At 39.0% G+C, this 18,055-nt stretch overlaps 1 protein-coding gene across 3 annotated transcripts in view; it reads right to left on the bottom strand.

Moving 5' to 3' along the window:
* PLA2G4A (phospholipase A2 group IVA) overlaps positions 1 to 18,055 on the bottom strand; it is a 160,225-nt gene that overhangs the window by 54,294 nt on the left and 87,876 nt on the right. For all 3 annotated transcript variants that reach the window (XM_047751917.1, XM_047751918.1, XM_047751916.1), the window contains 2 exons: positions 7,080 to 7,216; positions 29 to 251 (listed from right to left, as the gene is read on the bottom strand). In XM_047751917.1, coding sequence (XP_047607873.1) covers positions 29 to 251; positions 7,080 to 7,216 — 360 coding nt within the window. The remainder of the gene's footprint in view (positions 1 to 28; positions 252 to 7,079; positions 7,217 to 18,055) is intronic.

The following is an 18,055-nucleotide window of genomic DNA, read 5'->3' as shown; positions in this document are numbered from 1 at the left end:
AAGGATTGTAGACTAAGCCAGAGCTTACATTATGAATTAGTGTTTCTCCTATTAACATCCCAAAGATATCAGTAAAGGTGACAGGTTGTCCAGAGCTCTTCTTCTTCCATAAAGACTCAACATATCTTTTAATTTTCTGTGGTGTGAGAAGTAAAAGAGGGTTGTGGCTGACATTGTTCATTAGCTCTTTGTTAATCTCCTCTGGCCCTTTCTCTGGAAAATCAGGGTGGGAATATAAGGTTGACATGTACCTGTAAAGAAAACGAAATCTAATCAGTAAAGATAAAGGGTATCACATAGTAAGTAGTCTCCAAAGAAAGCAGGCTGTCATCAGAAAAAGAAAGAATAGTAGACAAGTTGATTCAATTTTCTCATTGAAGACATTCACTCATTAGGGAAAGAATCCACCAATTAGAAAATAGCTGGTCTACAATGGAAGTGAAGAACAGGACTCAGAGGAAACACTGGACTTTCACGGCACAGGCCAGAGGATAGGATGCCCTACTGGGCCTCGGCACTGTCTAGTCTCCAGAATTGGGTATCCCTATCAGACAGTCACTGATGTCTGTCAGACAGAGACTGATGACACAACATGTTGGAGCCATGTAAATAAATTGAGATGTCTGGATATAATACTAGCCAAGCAATCTAATAATTTGGCTTTTCATGATGATTAGCTGCACATAGGAAATGTGCTGTCCAAACTACTATGAATGCCTACTTCTCTTGAAAAATGCGTTTTGTTTTTGTTTTTTTTTTTCAACTGTCCCTTGGCCAATTAGACAAAATCCCAAGCCTTGTCAACTTTAGGTCTCAGAATTTCTGAGCCTGCAGTTCTATTGGTGAAATCCTGGAGACAGTAGGTCTATAAGGTAAACACTTTCTTGAGCAGATTCTTGGCCATTTGGTCACTTTTGATGATGCTGGAAATCACCATTTGTCTTGGTATTTGATATTTGGACAATAAACATTAAGCTAAAATCCTCCTGTGAACCAGTATCTGTAATATTGTAGCTCTCATTCTAAACATTAATTGTTAGTTTACTTATCTGCCTCCCTTAATTAGTTATGACCATGTGCATGAAAAACATATTTTTTAATCTCAATGACCAGCAAATGCCTAGTATATATGACAAGCACAGTGTTTTGAACTGTTGAACTGAGAGTGCAAAGTAATGAAACATTCTACTACTTTATCCAACCAAAGAGAATGCAGCACATATTTAAATTTTCTGCTTCCTTGACATTTGAATCAAAACACCACCGGAGTAATTTATCTTCCCTTTATGGAAGGGAGAAAACTACCTCTTATTGAATCTAGTATGTTCTGGGCCTGTGCTGGATAATTGCTCATAAGCTATTGTCCTGAAGACTTGTGATAGCTTTCAGTTCTTCTATTTGAAAGATAAGGAGAGGATTTAAATAATGATGAATTTAAATAACATGTTAACCATTCCCCAATTAATAAAAGAACTCAAATTTAAAACGTACCCTCTCCCCTGATAGGCTTATTAAAAAAAAAAAAAAAAACTTTAAGATTTCAGTTCTTACAAACTAGAATTTCTTGTTGGATTCAGGGGTCTTTAGAGAAATTAGAATTTCTTGTCAGATTCAGAGTTCTTTAGAGGCAAACTGAGAATAATGAAAACTTAACAAATGGTGAGTGATGAGAGACCTAAAATGGAACACATACTCTACAAAAAAAAAAAAAAAAAATTCTTAAAATATCTTCGTTATACAAACTGGATTCTTAACATTTCTCACATCCTGTGATAAAGATAAATCAAATAGACTCCAGCCTGGTATAATCAAGCCTGGCACAATGACTAAATGTTTATTGAAAATATAGCTGAGATTCTAGGAAAACACAGAGTCCATCCATTCCTATAGTCATTCTACCACATGATTCATCTAGATGAACAACAATCTAATGCTGGATCTCATCATACTTTTTAACAAATGCACACACTGGTATAATGGTACTGGTTTACACTCAAGGATAGAATAAAAATGGAAAAAAGGGGCTACCTCATTCTTTCTGTATGAATGTATTTCAGGCTAAGTGAAAAGTTTTAAAAGCTAAATCATGCCAGAGAGCAAGGAATTCTCAGTTCATTTCCTGCCTCCAAGTCACACAGTCAGTTTTAAAATTTCAGTGCCTGGGCCCTCAGGACTTGCCTAATCAGAATCTTGAGGAGCAAACAATTAGAATTTCTGTGCTTAAAAAAGGGCCAGAGGAGTTCCCCAGTGGCCTAGTGTTTAAGGATCTGTCATTGTCACTACAGTGGTTTGGGTCACTGCTATAGCATAGGTTTAGTTCCAGGCCTCAGAACTTCGTAATACCATGGACATGGCCAAAAAATAGATAAATAGATAAATAAATAAAAACATATATACATACATAAATAAAATTATATTTTTTAAAAAGTACCATAAGTGATTCTCTTATGCAACAAAGGTTTGGAATGACTTGACAAGGCCCTTGCCATTGTGAAGCAAATGTTCTGAAATCTTAATGAAACTCCTAGATTAATTTTTCTCCAAAAATGCAGTTACTTATGCAAATCTTCATTTAGTCATTAAACATGTGATAAGTGGGAAAGAGGCATTTGTGTACAAAAGGAGCATAGGCCTCCTCTCAAACAACATATTTGCTCTAACACAATCTTGAACTTTTAACCTATCACTTCTGAGGGGCCAACTTCTATTAAAATTGTTTCAGTTTTCAATGTTCCATGAATTCTTCAGACTGTTAAAAAGAAAGTTTTCATTCCTGAGTTCCATTTGGCGGTGTAATAAATGGGGTTCCATTGTCTATAGATGCAGAGCTGTTTCCATTTCTCTTTAGACAGTCATGTCATCCAAGCACAGCAGTCAGTATCCAGCAGCCCTAAGATCTTGCAAATGAGCCGCTGTGCTAAGGAAGAGCCGTGCTCACTGAGTGAGAGAACACAGCATTAATGCCACTAGTTCGCACATCCCAGTGCTCCTGGTTGGCTAAAATTTGTATTTAATGAATAACAACTATCATCCAAAAATGATTTCAGAAATAATTACCATAAAGATAGGAGCACTTACAAGCGAAGCTTTTGTCCTACATAAAATTCTCCTTTGTGATCACAGAAATCTTTATGGGAGGTCTTAGCCTTCTCCAGATATTTCCGTATTACCTAATTTGCACCAGCTAATGGTCATGTAGCAGCAGAATAGAAAAACTTACACAACACAAAAGCGTAATTTGTTTTTCCAAGCCTTTCCGAATTCCTTCCTTTGAACTTTCTACCTTCTCACCCATACTTTTCAAGAGAAAAGTGTTCATATGAATCATCCTGACCGCCTTTTCTTCTGTCTCAGGAAGTGTCTCTTTTCTTCACAGTTAACAGCTTCACATGTGCTTTTTATCTTGTCCTATCCTGTCTCTGCCTGCATCTTTTTCTATCCATGATCCATCTATTTCTTTACCTTTCATCTATCCCTCTACACCTCAGACTTCTACAAAAATGCTCAAGTCTCTTATATTTTGAAAACAAATCCAAAGCAAAGTATTTCCTGGGTCCTAAATTCCCTTTCTTAATAATGGGTAGTTCCTACCAGGTTCAAGTTCTCACCTTTCTTCCTTTCATCTTCTATTCGTTTCTTATTTGTAAGTTCATGATCAAAAGTACCCTTCATCTGCTTCATCAAGTAATTTTTGCTAAAACCATGAAAGATCTCCAATCAGAGCTCTAAGTGAAGCGTCACATAGATTTTTCATTCTATTACCCACTGCATTGTGAACAGTCTCCACCCTGACCTCTGCAACTCACTTTTCCTTGATTTTCCTCTCTGAGGACTACTTTGCATTGTCCATAAGCGTTTCTTTCTTTCCTTTCTTTCTTTCCTTCCTCTAGGTTTTTATATGCTTTGGAGTTCTACAAACTAAATCATCGATAGCAATAACTGAAGTCATAGAAATTGCTAAATTACCAAGGGAGGATTGTAGATATAATAGGACAAAAGAGAGATCCTGGAAGTCAGCTCATTTTAAAGGACAAAAGTAGTAGAAGCAGTAAAGACAACAGTGAGGAGAGAGCAATCAGAGGATGGGGAAAAAGGCACAGGAGGAAAGGTCTGAAAGAGGGAGAATTCAATGTATAAAATGTCTTCACTCCCAAACTTGGCCTCTCTGACTCTCCCCAAAAGTCAAGGAGAATAAATACTTCAAAAGACATTATTATATTTGGAAATTATGTGATCTCTGGGTGAAAAATGATTGTAAGAATTTTAGGAATACATAGCCTTCAAAGAAATAGCATTAAAAAAGAAGGCTAATCTTTGAAGAAATTAGACATTGAAGGATAGAACAGAAATTTATGTATATACACATAGGTGGCTTGAAATGTTTAAATGATTGGTCTATAACATTTAAAATTCTCTTAATTCCATCGTGCAGGACTGTTTTCAGAACCCTGATAGGGGATTTTAGATGTTGGCCCAAATTTATAACTAAATGACTGCAGCTCTAATTAAGCCCAGATATACACTATTACACCTCCAAGATAGCACTCAAGGACTGATCTTTCTTTATTAGATGAGTTTAAGAAAGCAATTCATTGCTTCCTGGTGGCTCAGTGGCTTAAGGATCTGGTGTTGTCACTGCTGTGGCTTGGATCACTGCTATGGCTCAGGTTTGATCCCTAGCCCAGGAACTTCTGCCTGCCCTGGGCACTGTCAAGAAAGAAAGGAAGGAAGGAAGGAAGGAAGAAGAAGGAAGGAGGGAAGAAGGAAGGAAGGAAGGAGGAAGAAGGAAGGGGAGAAAGGAAGGAAAGAAAGAAGAAAGAAAGGAAAAAGAAGAAGAAAGGAAGAAAGGAGAGATAAATGAGAAGAAGACCCTCCTAGCCCTCCCCCACCTCCTCCCCGTCCCTCATCCCCCCCCCCACACCCTGCCTTCCTCCCCCCTCCTCCCTCCTCCCTCCTCCATCCCTCCCTCCCTCCCTCCCTCCCTCCTCCCCGCCCTTCCTTCCTCCTTCCTTCCTCCTTCCTCCTCCTTCCTCTTCCCATTCCTTCCTTCCGCCCTCCTCCCTCCCTCCCTCCCTCCCTCCTCCTCCCTCCCTCCCTCCCCCTCCCTCCCCCCCGCCTCGAGAGAAGAGCGAGGAGGAGGGGAGAAGGGGAGAGAAGGGGGGAAGGAAAGGGGAAGAAGGAGGAGGAACGAAGGAAACAAGGAAGAAGAAATAGGGAGGAGCGAGGGGAAGTGCCTTCTTAACGGCTGGCTTCTTATAATGTATTAGTCAGTCAGTGATGGACCACAGGGATTTGAAAATAGTGAATACAGATAAAGAAAACCACCTGAAGAGTAGTTTAAAAAAAATGCTTGAGTTGGTGAATTAATCTAAGGGTCCAAGTTTTCCATCACATTCATATTACTCATAAAACAGGCAGGTGCCTGCTCTTTCCTTCAAGGGAAAGAGTAATGATGGACTACACCCTTCTTTCAAAAAGATAAATCATTTTTGAGGATACATACAAAGAAGGTGGCAACCATGGCTCTAAGTTTTGGTTTTTTAGCTAAAGAAGCCGGTTTAAAATATTTAAGAAACTATAGATACTTTAAAGTGAATCTCTAAGCAGAATATATACCTGTCTAAGAGAAGGTTGTGGTTTATTTGAAAGAGTCTAGACTAAGGGATCAAAATCCTGAATCTGTTGTTGGCCCTGCTAGTGCTCTTGGACAAATCACCTGCCTTCTGAGTCACATTTTCTCTACTAAAAAAAAAAAAACAAAGAAACTCATAGCTATCTCACAGGATGAGAAGATGCAGAAATTTTAAAATATAGGCACATATATATTATATAAATTATAATTATACTAGATATACATTAGATAAGTTTCAGCATGGTTGAGAGACTAAAAGGCTTATAAGCCAAAATCAGATATTTTTTAATAAGGTGATACTTTTATTTGAGACAACTAAGCAAGGATTAATATCTGATTTTCAATGTGCTTATGTGAGGCAAGCAAACCCAAAAAGTACACAGTATATCTTCTTTGAAAATGTTTTATAAATATATTTTTGAAAAGGCAAATCTATAGTATACAAATATTATGCATACAGATGTTTTAACCCTCTATCCAAATTTAGCTAAGCTTAAATACACTTAAAGGATTAATTTTATAACTAGGTAGAAATCAGGGAAATTTATTGTATTTCTTCATTCAAAAGTTGTTCTCCTTCTTCTGTATACTAAGGTATCTTGCATTTCATTCTATTTGCCCTAAAGAAGAAAATGAATACCTAGTGAATCATGTAGACTTAGACATAATTGCTGCAAGATTACAAATCAGTAAATTATAGGAAGATTAAATTAATTATGGGTGGAGTATGTTATTCCACTTCTGAGATATTTATATAGAATTATTTCAATTAATCTATTTTTTATTTTATGTTTAACTACATTTTAAGTCACAAATGGGCTTAAGGGAGCAAACGTGTGCTCAAACGACGCATCATTAGGTATGAATATGCCTTAAATTTTTTTTTTTTAATTGCTGCATCAAGCTAGGATATTTCCATAATTTGAAGTTACTGTCAATTTTCTAAATCTTCTTTTCTAAGTTTCAGGTAGATAAATGCTACCTGAAACTTAGATGGTAAAACTAAGATTCAAAATGTATACTAACCATGTGGGATGGACTTAGAGATTATCATACTAAGTGAACAAAGACAGAGAAAGAGAAAGAAATATCCTGTGATATTGCTTATATGTGGAATCTAAAAAAAAATGATACAAATGAACTTGTATACAAAACAGAAATAGACCCACAGATATAGAAAACAAACTTATGGGGGGGGGATAAATTAGGAGTTTGTGATTAACATATGTACACTACTATATATAAACTAGATAACCAATAAGGACCTACTGTATAGTACAGAGAACTATACTCAATATTTTGTAATAGCCTATATGGGAAAAGAATCTGAAAAAGAATAGATATACATACAGATGTATAACTGAATCACTTTGCTATACACATCAACACATTGTAAGTCAACTATATGTCATTAAAAAAATAAAAATAAAACATAATGCATACTAACCATGTGGATCCAGAAAGACCAGCAATGTAGGTAGCACAATCTAAAATTCCTGATTCATACAGTGCTTTCATCACACCAGAGAATCCCACCATGGCTCGGAACCCCCCACCTGAGCCCAGGATGGCCACCACGGGTACCTGGAATGAAGAAACAGATATCATTTGTAAAGTCATTTTCATTTCCACTTCCTACATTTGGTAAAAAAAAAAGAATTGTAATTTCATTCACATCTTGATAACATCTAATTTTTAAAAAGGAGAAAACAATGTTTCATATATGAAAATCAAGAATTAATGTCTATTAGAATGCAAACATTATTAAAAATGGCCCAGTAACACTATTTGATAACAAAAGCAATAGCAACCACAATCCTTTCTGCTTTACCCTTGGCTGTGTGGGGCTTACTTTCGGATGCAGTTTTAAAATTTTGGTTCTCTCAAAATTCCTGTAAAATGAGCAAAAAAGTATTTGCTCATTTTCCAGATAGAAGTTCTGAAAGGATGCCATTACTTGCATAAGATCTACTAGCAGATAATCTGTAGTTGATTAAGAACCTTGCCTTCTTGGTCCAGAATTCTTAGTGGTGCTTTACGCTGACTGATTTCAAAACATATGCTACTATGTAATCCATAAAAAAAGAACTTAATCAACTTAAAGACCTATGAAATATCTTTATCCTTTAATTCATTCAATAAATCTGTTAAGTGGTGTCAATGTTTCAGGCATCACAGATGGACCTGGGGAACAGAGTTTATTTAAGTGAAGCAGAAATGAGTAATAATTATGATAGCAAGAATAATGAGGATAGATGACATTGGTTGAGCTCTTCCTATCTGGCATGAACTGTTTTTAGTCTTTTACAGAAATCGTCCCTTTTAATCTTCGCAAAATCCTAACGAGGTTTCCATTTTTCAGGTGAGGAAACCAAGACCCTTAGAACCAGGACCTTGAAAACCTGTTCAGGGTCATGTAACCAGTAAGTAGCAGAGTTGGGTCAAGAGTCACACCCCAGGCTCCTGTATCCAGGTTCAAGCTGGATAGTACAGGATGGCAAAGTCAAATGGTATAGGATGGCAGTGCATGAGGTCCAGAAGGAGTTGTCAACTCCAATCTGAGGAATTTGAGTGGTAGAGAAAACTTCACAGACAAAGAAGAAGCCTGAGCTTGGTATTAAAGATGCAGTTTCTTAACAGGGAAGGATGGGGCAGGGAAGCAGGCTGTTCTGGACATGGGAACAGAATGAGCCAATGAAGAGTTTTCACGTAAAATACCAAAGCATAGGATGTGTGTCACATGACTTAAACACAAGAGTGCTTCTCTGGAGAGAGAGACATTGTCATTTTCTTTGTGGTCCTGAACCATTATTGCCTAAGAAAGCTGGTTGTTTCTCTACATCCTAGGACAGCAGTCCTCATAGAGTTCAGAGTTTTGGGTTGTCCACAAGGTCAAAACCATTTTCATAATAACAGGAAGATGTCATCTTCCTTTTTCATTCTCATTCTCTCAGGAGTATACAATGGCGTTTTCTGAAGACTACATGAGGCATGACATACTAGTTGTACGAATTTGCAAGTAGATTAGAGAACCCACCCGCATTGCGTCCCAAGTACTTGCATCTGACTCTTGGGTGTCCACCCACCATTATAATAAATACACATTCATGGAATCATTTTAGAACCAAAAGGACAAAAAGGCTACAGAACTCTTACATATAGAAAGGGAAGTCTGCAAAAGTTAGGTCTTGTTGGAGGTAGAACAGTGAATGGCAGGACACTTGGAGCCCTTTTCCTAATCCAGGGCTCTTTTCTAGTACTGAGTGGCCATCAGATTAGATGCAAATGGAAGCCTTCATCCAGGAAAATAGTGTCTACCAATTGAGTGCAATAGCGACCTTTAAATGGCTTTGAACCTGTGTATATTTAGATGAACAGAATGCTCTCAAATATAGATTTTTAAATTGTAAAGAAAGCAAAATACGTTAAGTTCTTAAAAACGTCTATGGAAAGAACGGAAAGCTAAGAAAGGAAACTAAAGTGGGTTATAAAGTAGATGAATGAAGACAAGTTTATGGGAAAATAATAATAATAATAATAATAATAATAATAACCATTTACTGTTGCTATGTGCCAAGCCCTGGGCCTAAGGTCAGGACAAGATAGGCAAAAATACGAAAGGATATTTGATTTTGAGACAAAAAGACTAGTCTTTTTATTATAGTAGGAGTATACTAGGGAGCTGGGAAAAATAAGATTATGAAGGGCTTTAAGGGAAGAAAAAAGTCAGGGTTGATATGGTAGAAGGAAGAAGACTGTTTATATTTAAAATTATTTAGGGGAGAGTTCCTGTCATGGCACAGCAGAAACGAATCCGACTAGGAACCATGAGCTTGCAGGTTTGATCCCTGGCCTTGCTCAGTGGGTCAAGGATCCGGCATTGCTGTGAGCTGTGGTCACAGATGCGGCTCGGATCCTGCGTTGCTGTGGCTGGGGCATAGGCTGGCAGCTATAGCTCCAATTTGACCCCTAGCCTGGGAACTTCCATATGCCACTGGTGCAGCCCTTAAAAAAAATTAATTAATAAATAAAGTAAAATTATTTAAAGATATTTCAGCCTGTTGATGTAGCTACTTTCAATGCTGTGTTATTGAAATTAACATTAAACCTGATACAAAACAAATAGTTCAGAATAGAAAAATTCTTAGTAAGAGATTATAGTGTTTCATTTCAACATATAACATACAACCTGCCCTACTGTTCAGAGATAGATTTCACAAGAGAAGTTGGAAAGTGAACCTAAGACCTCTTTAATCCTGAGAAAACAATTCCCCAGATGGCCTTCTTTACATGCCCGAAACATATTTATGGATGACTGTTATATGTTAGGAATTTTCTGGAAATAATCACTTATTAAACTGGGATTGATGTGTTATGTAACTCTTTGTTTTCATTATTGCTTTACACGAACTTTGAGAGAGGGTTTTCAGGTTAAGAGAGTTAAGTCAGAAATTTGGGTTATTATCAGATGAAAGAAAATGTCAGATTATTTGTATATGAAGACCCAATGATGAAATAATTGATTGACTGTGCAGATTATAATGAACACCTTTATTTATGCACATGAATTAATCTGTTTTTATGCATTACGTAATTTTCACAACTCTATGACATCTATATTATTAGCATTTTAAAGATAAAGGAATTGAAACACCAACTGTAGCATTTTTCCACTGTCACAAAGCTAGGAAGTGGTGTCCTGTGGACTTAAAGCTGGGTCTGTCCAACTCCAGTATTTTTAGTTAACTATGCCCCACTCTGTCTCTGAAAGCTTCCCTACAACCAAGGGGGATCTAGGCACAGACAATCTTCTCTGTACTCAGTCCACTTATAGGTAACAATTGGGGGTAGAATGAATGAACTTGAAGCTTTTTGTTACTGATAATATTCTAGATTCTATAACGCATATAGAATGTGAATTTTTAAACTATAAAACTATAAATTTGTACTAACTATAAAAAAGAAATGGACATTAGACTTAACGAAGAAAATTTGTTTCATTTAATCTTCCCTTGCCTCAGAAGGAGACCATTATTATTTTCATTTCTCACGTGAGTGCATTATTATTCGGGGCATAATACCTTGTCCACATACAGAGAGCTGCTAAGTAGTTGATGGCTGATAAACTAGATGTAAGCTGAGATGTCACTGACACGTAATTCGTGCCCTTTCCTTTTCCCCATTATTCAGGAAGAAAGGAGTAATTTTCATTGAGAAAAGCCATTTGATACTCAGCTAAATTACATTTCATTTTTGTGTATCATTTCAGATGACAGCACAATTTTATGCAATAAATAAAGACTATCTTTGGATGTCTTAATAGTGGTCATCACTCTGAAATAACTTTCAAAGACTAGCTGGAAACTTATAAAGTGCAGCTGTTAGTCCTGGCTCTAAATCTAAAAGAATCCAACAAATAAAGGTTACTGAGAGTTTTAGGTTATATTTAGACTTAATTTTACCAGAATTTGTAGATAAGTGATATCAATGAATATTTCTCATATTTCTCTCATATGATGACAGGAAATGAATTTTTATTTACCAAAAATCCTGTGTTTGATTAAATTATCTTCCTACATGGGCTTGCAGATATTATTAATTTCCTCCCTTGCAAAAGAAAATTCTAAAGTGCTCAAGGATTTTTTTTAATGTTTTCATAGATTTTAAAGTTCTGACAATTATGTAAAGACTTTTACCTTCTTGGTTCCTGAATTAAGGTTCTCCAGAGAAACAGAGCCAATAGGTAGATAGGTTCTCTCTCTCTCTCTGGAATTGGCTCACACAATTATAAAGAATGACAAGTCCAAATCTGCAGTATGGGACAGCAGGTTCCAAACTCTAGAGAGTTGATAATATAGTTCTAATCCAAATACCAGCAGGCAGAGTCCCAGGAGAACTGATGGCTCAGATGAACTTCAAGGGTTATCTGATGGAGAATTCTTTCTAGCTTGGTGAGGTTGGTCTTTTTGTTCTATTTAGGTCTTTCAGCTGATTAAATGGGTCCCACCCACAGTCTAGATGACAACCTGCTTGCTCAGATTTCACTGACTTAAATGTTAGTCTAATCAAAAACATCCATCACAAGTCCAGTCCCTCTCTTCAACCATACTTAATCTCCAAATAAAGAAAATAATAAGGCCATACCCCTGGCTAGTATGATACAGATATCCTGTGTGTATCTGGAAAATACTTTCCCCGGAAAAGGATGCAAAGTCCTTAAATAATGCTTATTCTTCTCCTTGATACCTCCTAACTTAAATATGAATCTGCTTTTGTATTTCTGTGCGTACCTGCGCACACACACAAACATATTCATCGTAAACCAAGGAAGAGGTAATCTTGGCAAATACAATCTCATTTCTGTAACTGCTCATCTGGTCATAGCTGGTATTTATAACTACTTTCTTTCACTATCCATTCTATATTCCCTTTGCCTCAACAAGCACCTCAGCTAGAGGGTGACTCAACCTTCACCCCTAAAGGGTCTGTGTCCTTACTGGATTGGGTTCTTATAGTTTTCCAGTGACTTAACTTACAGGGCATGGAAATACTAAGAGATAACCATAGAGGACCTCTTGTATTCCAGACCTACTCTTGCCTGCCTCCATCAGCCTCCCTTTAATAGCCAGGATCAATTTCCCCAGCCAGAATAGTAGTTCCCTTCTTAGTCTGTTGATTCAGAGGCATGAGGAGCCTCAAAAGGCCAGGCAGCAGTTTTAAATTATAGTTCAATGGAACCATTGTTCCACCAGTAGAAGCATTCTTTCCTTTAGAACTAAGACTTCTAAGCCAGAAGAGTGTAAGGTCACACAGACAGGAAATAAATATTTTGCTAGTTGGTCACTAAGGGTAATAGTATGTGGTGCCACTCCCACTTTCACTCTTGGACCCAGGAATCTTGAGGAGAAATAGCATTAATATGGGACATTGATTCAGAGCATTTATGGCTTCCTAGATAACCATGCTCCAGACCTGAAAGGTACTGCCACTGAGCTGGCACTATAACTGAGTCTTCAAAAGGCTATTCTACCATCCTACCAAGTACTTACTCCATGATGGTGGAGAACATGGTAAGGCTGGTAAATTCCATGACATGGTCCATTGCTATACTTCATTTGCTGTAAGATAAGTTCCTTGATCAGAAGCAATGCTGTGTGGAGTGTTGGGACACTGAATAGGGCAGTTTATAAGTCTACATGTGGTGGTTTTGGCAGAAAACTTGAGTGCAGGGAAGGAAAATCTATATCCAGGATAAGTATTTATTCAGGTAAAAACAAAACACTGCTCTTTCCCTTATGGAGTCAGTCCAGTGTAATCTGCCACCAGGAGGTAGCTGACATGACCCATGGGAATGACACCATACTGGGGACTCAGTGTTGGTCTCTGCTGTTGGCAGATTGAGTCGCAGCAGCTGCCGTAGCCAGCTCAGCCTTGGGGAATGGAAGTCCATATTGCAGAGTCCAGACATACCCTCCATCCATGCCACAATGGCCACTTTTTTCATGGCCCTGCTGGGCAATTACAGGGGTGGCTGGTGAAAGAAACTTACTGGTATCCACAGAACAGGTCATCCTATCCACTTGTTTATGAAAATCTTTCTCAGCTGAGGCCACCCTTTGGTGGGCACTGACCTAGGACACAATTATCTTGCACATTTTTCATCCACTCAGAAAGCTCTTTCACATACCTCTTCCTCAGCCTTTACCTTCTTTGTCACCAATTTTCTAACTGTGTTCTTTCAAAGTCCCTACCTATACAGCCAAAACATTGGCCTCAGGACACGTTTCGGTATATAACTGCACATCTGGCCATTACCCACCCCCCAAGCAAAATGAAAAGCAGGTGCACTCCTGGAACTCTGCCCCCAAAGCTGTCCTTCAAGGATGTCCCAGAAAGGGGCTCGTGTCCTGCAGCTGTCCTCTTTCAGGTGGCGCCTAAATATTGTGCAGAATCAGCTGTAATGAGGCCCACTGTCAACTGATCATAGGGATCTCCCCAGGGGCTTTGAGTGCAGGATGGAAAACAGAAGGTAGTATAATGGGAGTGGGCATTTGGGCCATTTCTTCATGAAACTTACATTCACAGAACTTACACTGTATATTCAGGATCTGTTCAGCCCAGTTTCACATACATAACTTGCATCTGGTGATGGAATGCATCCATGCACACCCAAGTTTATGGGTTGGTGGGTCAGATAACATGATGGTCAGCTCAGGTCACAGGATGACTTGGTCACCCACCGTTAAGCATTCAATCTCCACTAAGGTCCACTGGCAGCCAAAAGCTTTTTTTTCAAAAGGACAGTAGCTATCCACAGAGGATGGCAAGGCCTTGCACCAGAAATGCCTATGCTGCAATTCACCTACAAGGGCCCACCACAGGCTGCAAAGAGCATCTCCATCTGCCACAGACACTTCAAGCATCAATGAATCTGAATGGTCACATGGCCCATGTGGCAGAGCAGCTTTCACAGTTACTGGGTCTTGCTGCAGAGCCTTATCTTGTTCTGGTCCCCACTCAAAACTAGCTAAGGAGGATTCAGATGATCTGCCCAACAATGTTTACATCTAAAAGAAATCAGAATTGACAATGCAAAGTGCTATTGTCATAATGAAGGCAGAAACTTCTAGATGAAGGAAACCATAAACAAAGGAATAAAAATTCTTATTGACAACTTAAGATTGATTTCTGTGACCTCCTTCAGAAATTACTTTGCTTGGCCTCCCCCTACTCTGTCACTAGATAGCCTGTATTTTTTCTAGTTTTCCGCCTAACTTATCTGACAAATTTAAATACAGAAAAGCACTCAGAGAACATACTCTTTAAGGATCCTTTTATTCTTTTATTTTCATCCACAGCTATTTGTTTAAATTGCTATAACTTCCTTGTATTTCCTCCTTTATTCTTTGATGAAGATTAGAGTCCAATTTCCTTTTCTCACTTCCCTACTAATTTAATTCTAGACTCCAGTCCCCCAACCAGCTTTGTTTTATTAAGCAGAGACATGAAAACAGTCAAGCAGCATGTCACTGCACATAAGAGACGGTTATCTGGAAGCCTCTTCTGACCAAAAGCTATTTTGTACCAGCTTACATTCCCACCAACAGTGCAGGAGGGTTCCCTTTTCTCCACAACCCCTCCAGCATTTGTTATTTGTGGACTTATTAGTGATGGCTGTTCTGACTGGTGTGAGGTGGTATCTCGTTGTAGGTTGATTTGCATGTCTCCAATCATCAGTGATGTTGAGCACTGTTTCAAGTGCTTGCTAGCCATCTGTATACCTTCCTTGGAGAAATGTCTATTCAGGTCTTTTGCCCATTTTTCAATTGGGTTGTTGGGTTTTTTTGCTGTTGAGTTGTATAAGTTGTTTGTACATTTTAGAGATTAAGCCCTTGTCAGTTGCATCACTTGAAACTATTTTCTCCCATTCTGTAAGATATATGGCACAAATGAACTTTTCCACAGAAAAGAAAATTATGGACTTTGAGAATAGACTTGTGGTTACCAAGGGGGAGGGGGAGGGAGTGGGATGGATTGGAAGCTTGGGGTTAGTAGATGCAAACTATTGCCTTTGGAATGAATTAGCAATGAGATCCTGCTGTAGCACTGAGAACTATGTCTAGTCACTTATGATGGAGCATGATAATGGGAGAAAAAAGAATTCATACATGTATGTGTAACTGGGTCACCATACTGTACAGTAGAAAAACAACATTGTATTGGGGAAATAACTATTAAAAAAAAAAAAGCTATTTTGGAACAAGAAAATTAAATAATCTAAACATGGCCAAAATTCCCATGCAAATTTATTACATAGGAAAGATCTCAGCCCTTTATTTATGGAGAAATTATACTAATCAGAGCTATGCTTGCTCATTAGGCTGTAATTCCACAACAACAGAGTTGAGAGAGAAAGGAGCGGTTTGAAGAAGTTATTTAAAGGGAAGATAGAAAGCATGGGGAAATGGCAGTTGATTGCAAAGACTGCAGACATAAGAGCGCTTAAATCAGTTCAATCTGGGCAAAGAATTACATGTTTTAGGGAATTCCTGTTGTGGTCCAGTAGTAACAAACCCAACTAGTATCCATGAGGACACAGGTTTGATCCCTGGCATTACTCAGTGGGTTAAGGATCTGGCTTTGCCATGAGCTGTGGTGTAGGTTGCAGACTCAGCTCAGATCTGATGTTGCTGTGGCTGTGGCGTAGGTGGTAGCTGCAGCTCCTATTAGACCCCTAGCCTGGCAACTTCCATACTTCATATGCCACAGGTGTGACCATAAAAAGACAAAAAAAAAGAATTACATTTTTCAGAAAGCCTTCCCATCCAAATGATTGAATCGATACCTTCAAAACTCTTTAAAAAATTATTCAGAATGATTATTTTCAAAAGTCTTATTACTTGGAAGAAGAAACTCTTGAGTTATTAGAAACCTTAACTGTTTGACTAATTCATTATCCAAGTAAGAAATCTAAGGTTTTATTGAATTTGAAATTGCCCTGGAGTGTCATACAATAGCAACACCCATGTATGGGTTTAATAGCAACTATTTTATTAACTAAGATGTGACTTACACATCGTGCTGACTGCTTTACAAGCCTTAGCACGCATCCTTTTAGCCAAATAAGAGACACTGTCTCCCTTTCACAAGTGAAGCAAGGCGCCCACATTCATACTGCCCAAATTCATGCCACATTTTAATTCAACACTGAGCTTCTAAACTGGATGCTACAAACCATTTGTTGTAAACTGGGACCAAGACAGGAGAAATGAGGTTGGGCTGGTATGTCTCTGACAAGCTGCCACAATAGCCTGCTCTTCCTTACCTTCAGGGGGCCAACTAGCCAGTACTGAAAAGAAAGTGACGACCTTGGCAGGGAGCAAGGGAAATGGGGGCTCACAAGGCCCTGAGCCAAGGAGGAACACAAAATAGGAGAATGATACGTGTGTTATGGGAATGGGTGGTGCTGAATATATCTGAACGGATTATTTCTGCCAAGAGAATAAAGTCTAGACCAAAACCAAAACAACAACATCAAAAGTCTTAATTCTAGGAATGACTCCCAAAAATATGAGTTTAATATTTTTGAAGGCTAGCCCAGAGAAAAGCATAATTACCTCATCCTCCATCTGTTGCAGAAAAGCCTAATGGTATGAATATTAGGCCAAATTTCATTTTCCCAGAAAGACTCTTTTTCACAAAAGGAGAAGTGCCTACGAGGTGTGGCAGCACTTTCCTTTCAAAAAGCAAAACCTAAGACCAAAGGCCACTGGACATCTGCACCAATATGTCCTACCAACTTTTTTTTCCTTTCTTTTTTTCTTTCTAAGGCCGCACTCGAGGCATATGGAAGTTTCCAGGTTAGGGGTCGAATCAGAGCTACAGGTGCTGCCTATGCCACAGCCACAGCAACTTGGGATCTGAGCCGCGTCTGCGACCTACACCACAGCTCACCGCAATCCTGGGTCCTAAACCCACCGAGCAAGGCCAGGGGTTGGACCCACATCCCCATGGATCCTAGTCGGGTTTGTTAACCACTGAGCCACGACAGGAGCTCCCTGTCCCACCGACTTTCTAATCTAACTATCCAAATTGGGACCTTTTCATCTAAGCCTTCTCCTCAACATGTACCTCCTCCCTAACAACTTGATGCAGGTGTTCCTCAGTTGTGAGCCCCTGATCTTTCTCCCTAGCAAATCTGTCCTCTGACTACAGGTGTGCTCTGACTCTTACAACAGAAATATTCCTGGGGGCCCACTGTGAGCTAGGAGCCAAGCTGGTGCTGGGAACACGATGGTGAATAACAGACACTGCCCTGGTCCTTGTGAAACTTCTATTCTAATGGAGAAAACAGACATTAAATAAATATTTGTCCAAATATTTTTTGAAGTATGACTGTGGGAAATGCAAAGAAGACAATGTATTTATCTGTGCCATAAAAGAACATGACTGAGAGACTTAACTTGGACTTGGGCAGGGGGATGGAGGGAAGGAAGAGTGATGAGAAAGGCTGTCAGAATAAGTGACATGGGCACTGATTCAAGGATGGGAGGCTGGGAGTTCCCATGGTGGCTCAGTGGGCTAAGGACCTGACATTGTCTCTGAGGATGTGGGTTAGATCCCTGGTTTGGCTTGGTGGGTTAAGGATCTGGCTTTGCCATAAGCTATGGTGTAGGTCACAGATGCGGCTCAGATCCACTGTTGCCCTGGCTGTAGTGTAGACCATAGCTGCAGCTCAGATTCAACCCTTAGCCCAGGAACTTCCATATGCTGCAGGTGTGGCCATAAAACAAAACAAAACAAAAAAGGGAGGCTGGGAGTTAACTGAAAAGGGGGCAGGGTGGAGAGAGGGTGGAACTGGGAGGCACACTGCAGAGAGAAGCCACAATGCACAAGGGCACCAACTGGGCAAGGGTTCTACTG

Source organism: Phacochoerus africanus, chromosome 11 (assembly GCF_016906955.1).
Source record: "Phacochoerus africanus isolate WHEZ1 chromosome 11, ROS_Pafr_v1, whole genome shotgun sequence".
Taxonomy (NCBI): domain Eukaryota; kingdom Metazoa; phylum Chordata; class Mammalia; order Artiodactyla; family Suidae; genus Phacochoerus; species Phacochoerus africanus.
The sequence above is the reverse complement of the archived record's forward strand: the minus strand, read 5'-3'. Positions and strand labels throughout refer to the sequence as shown.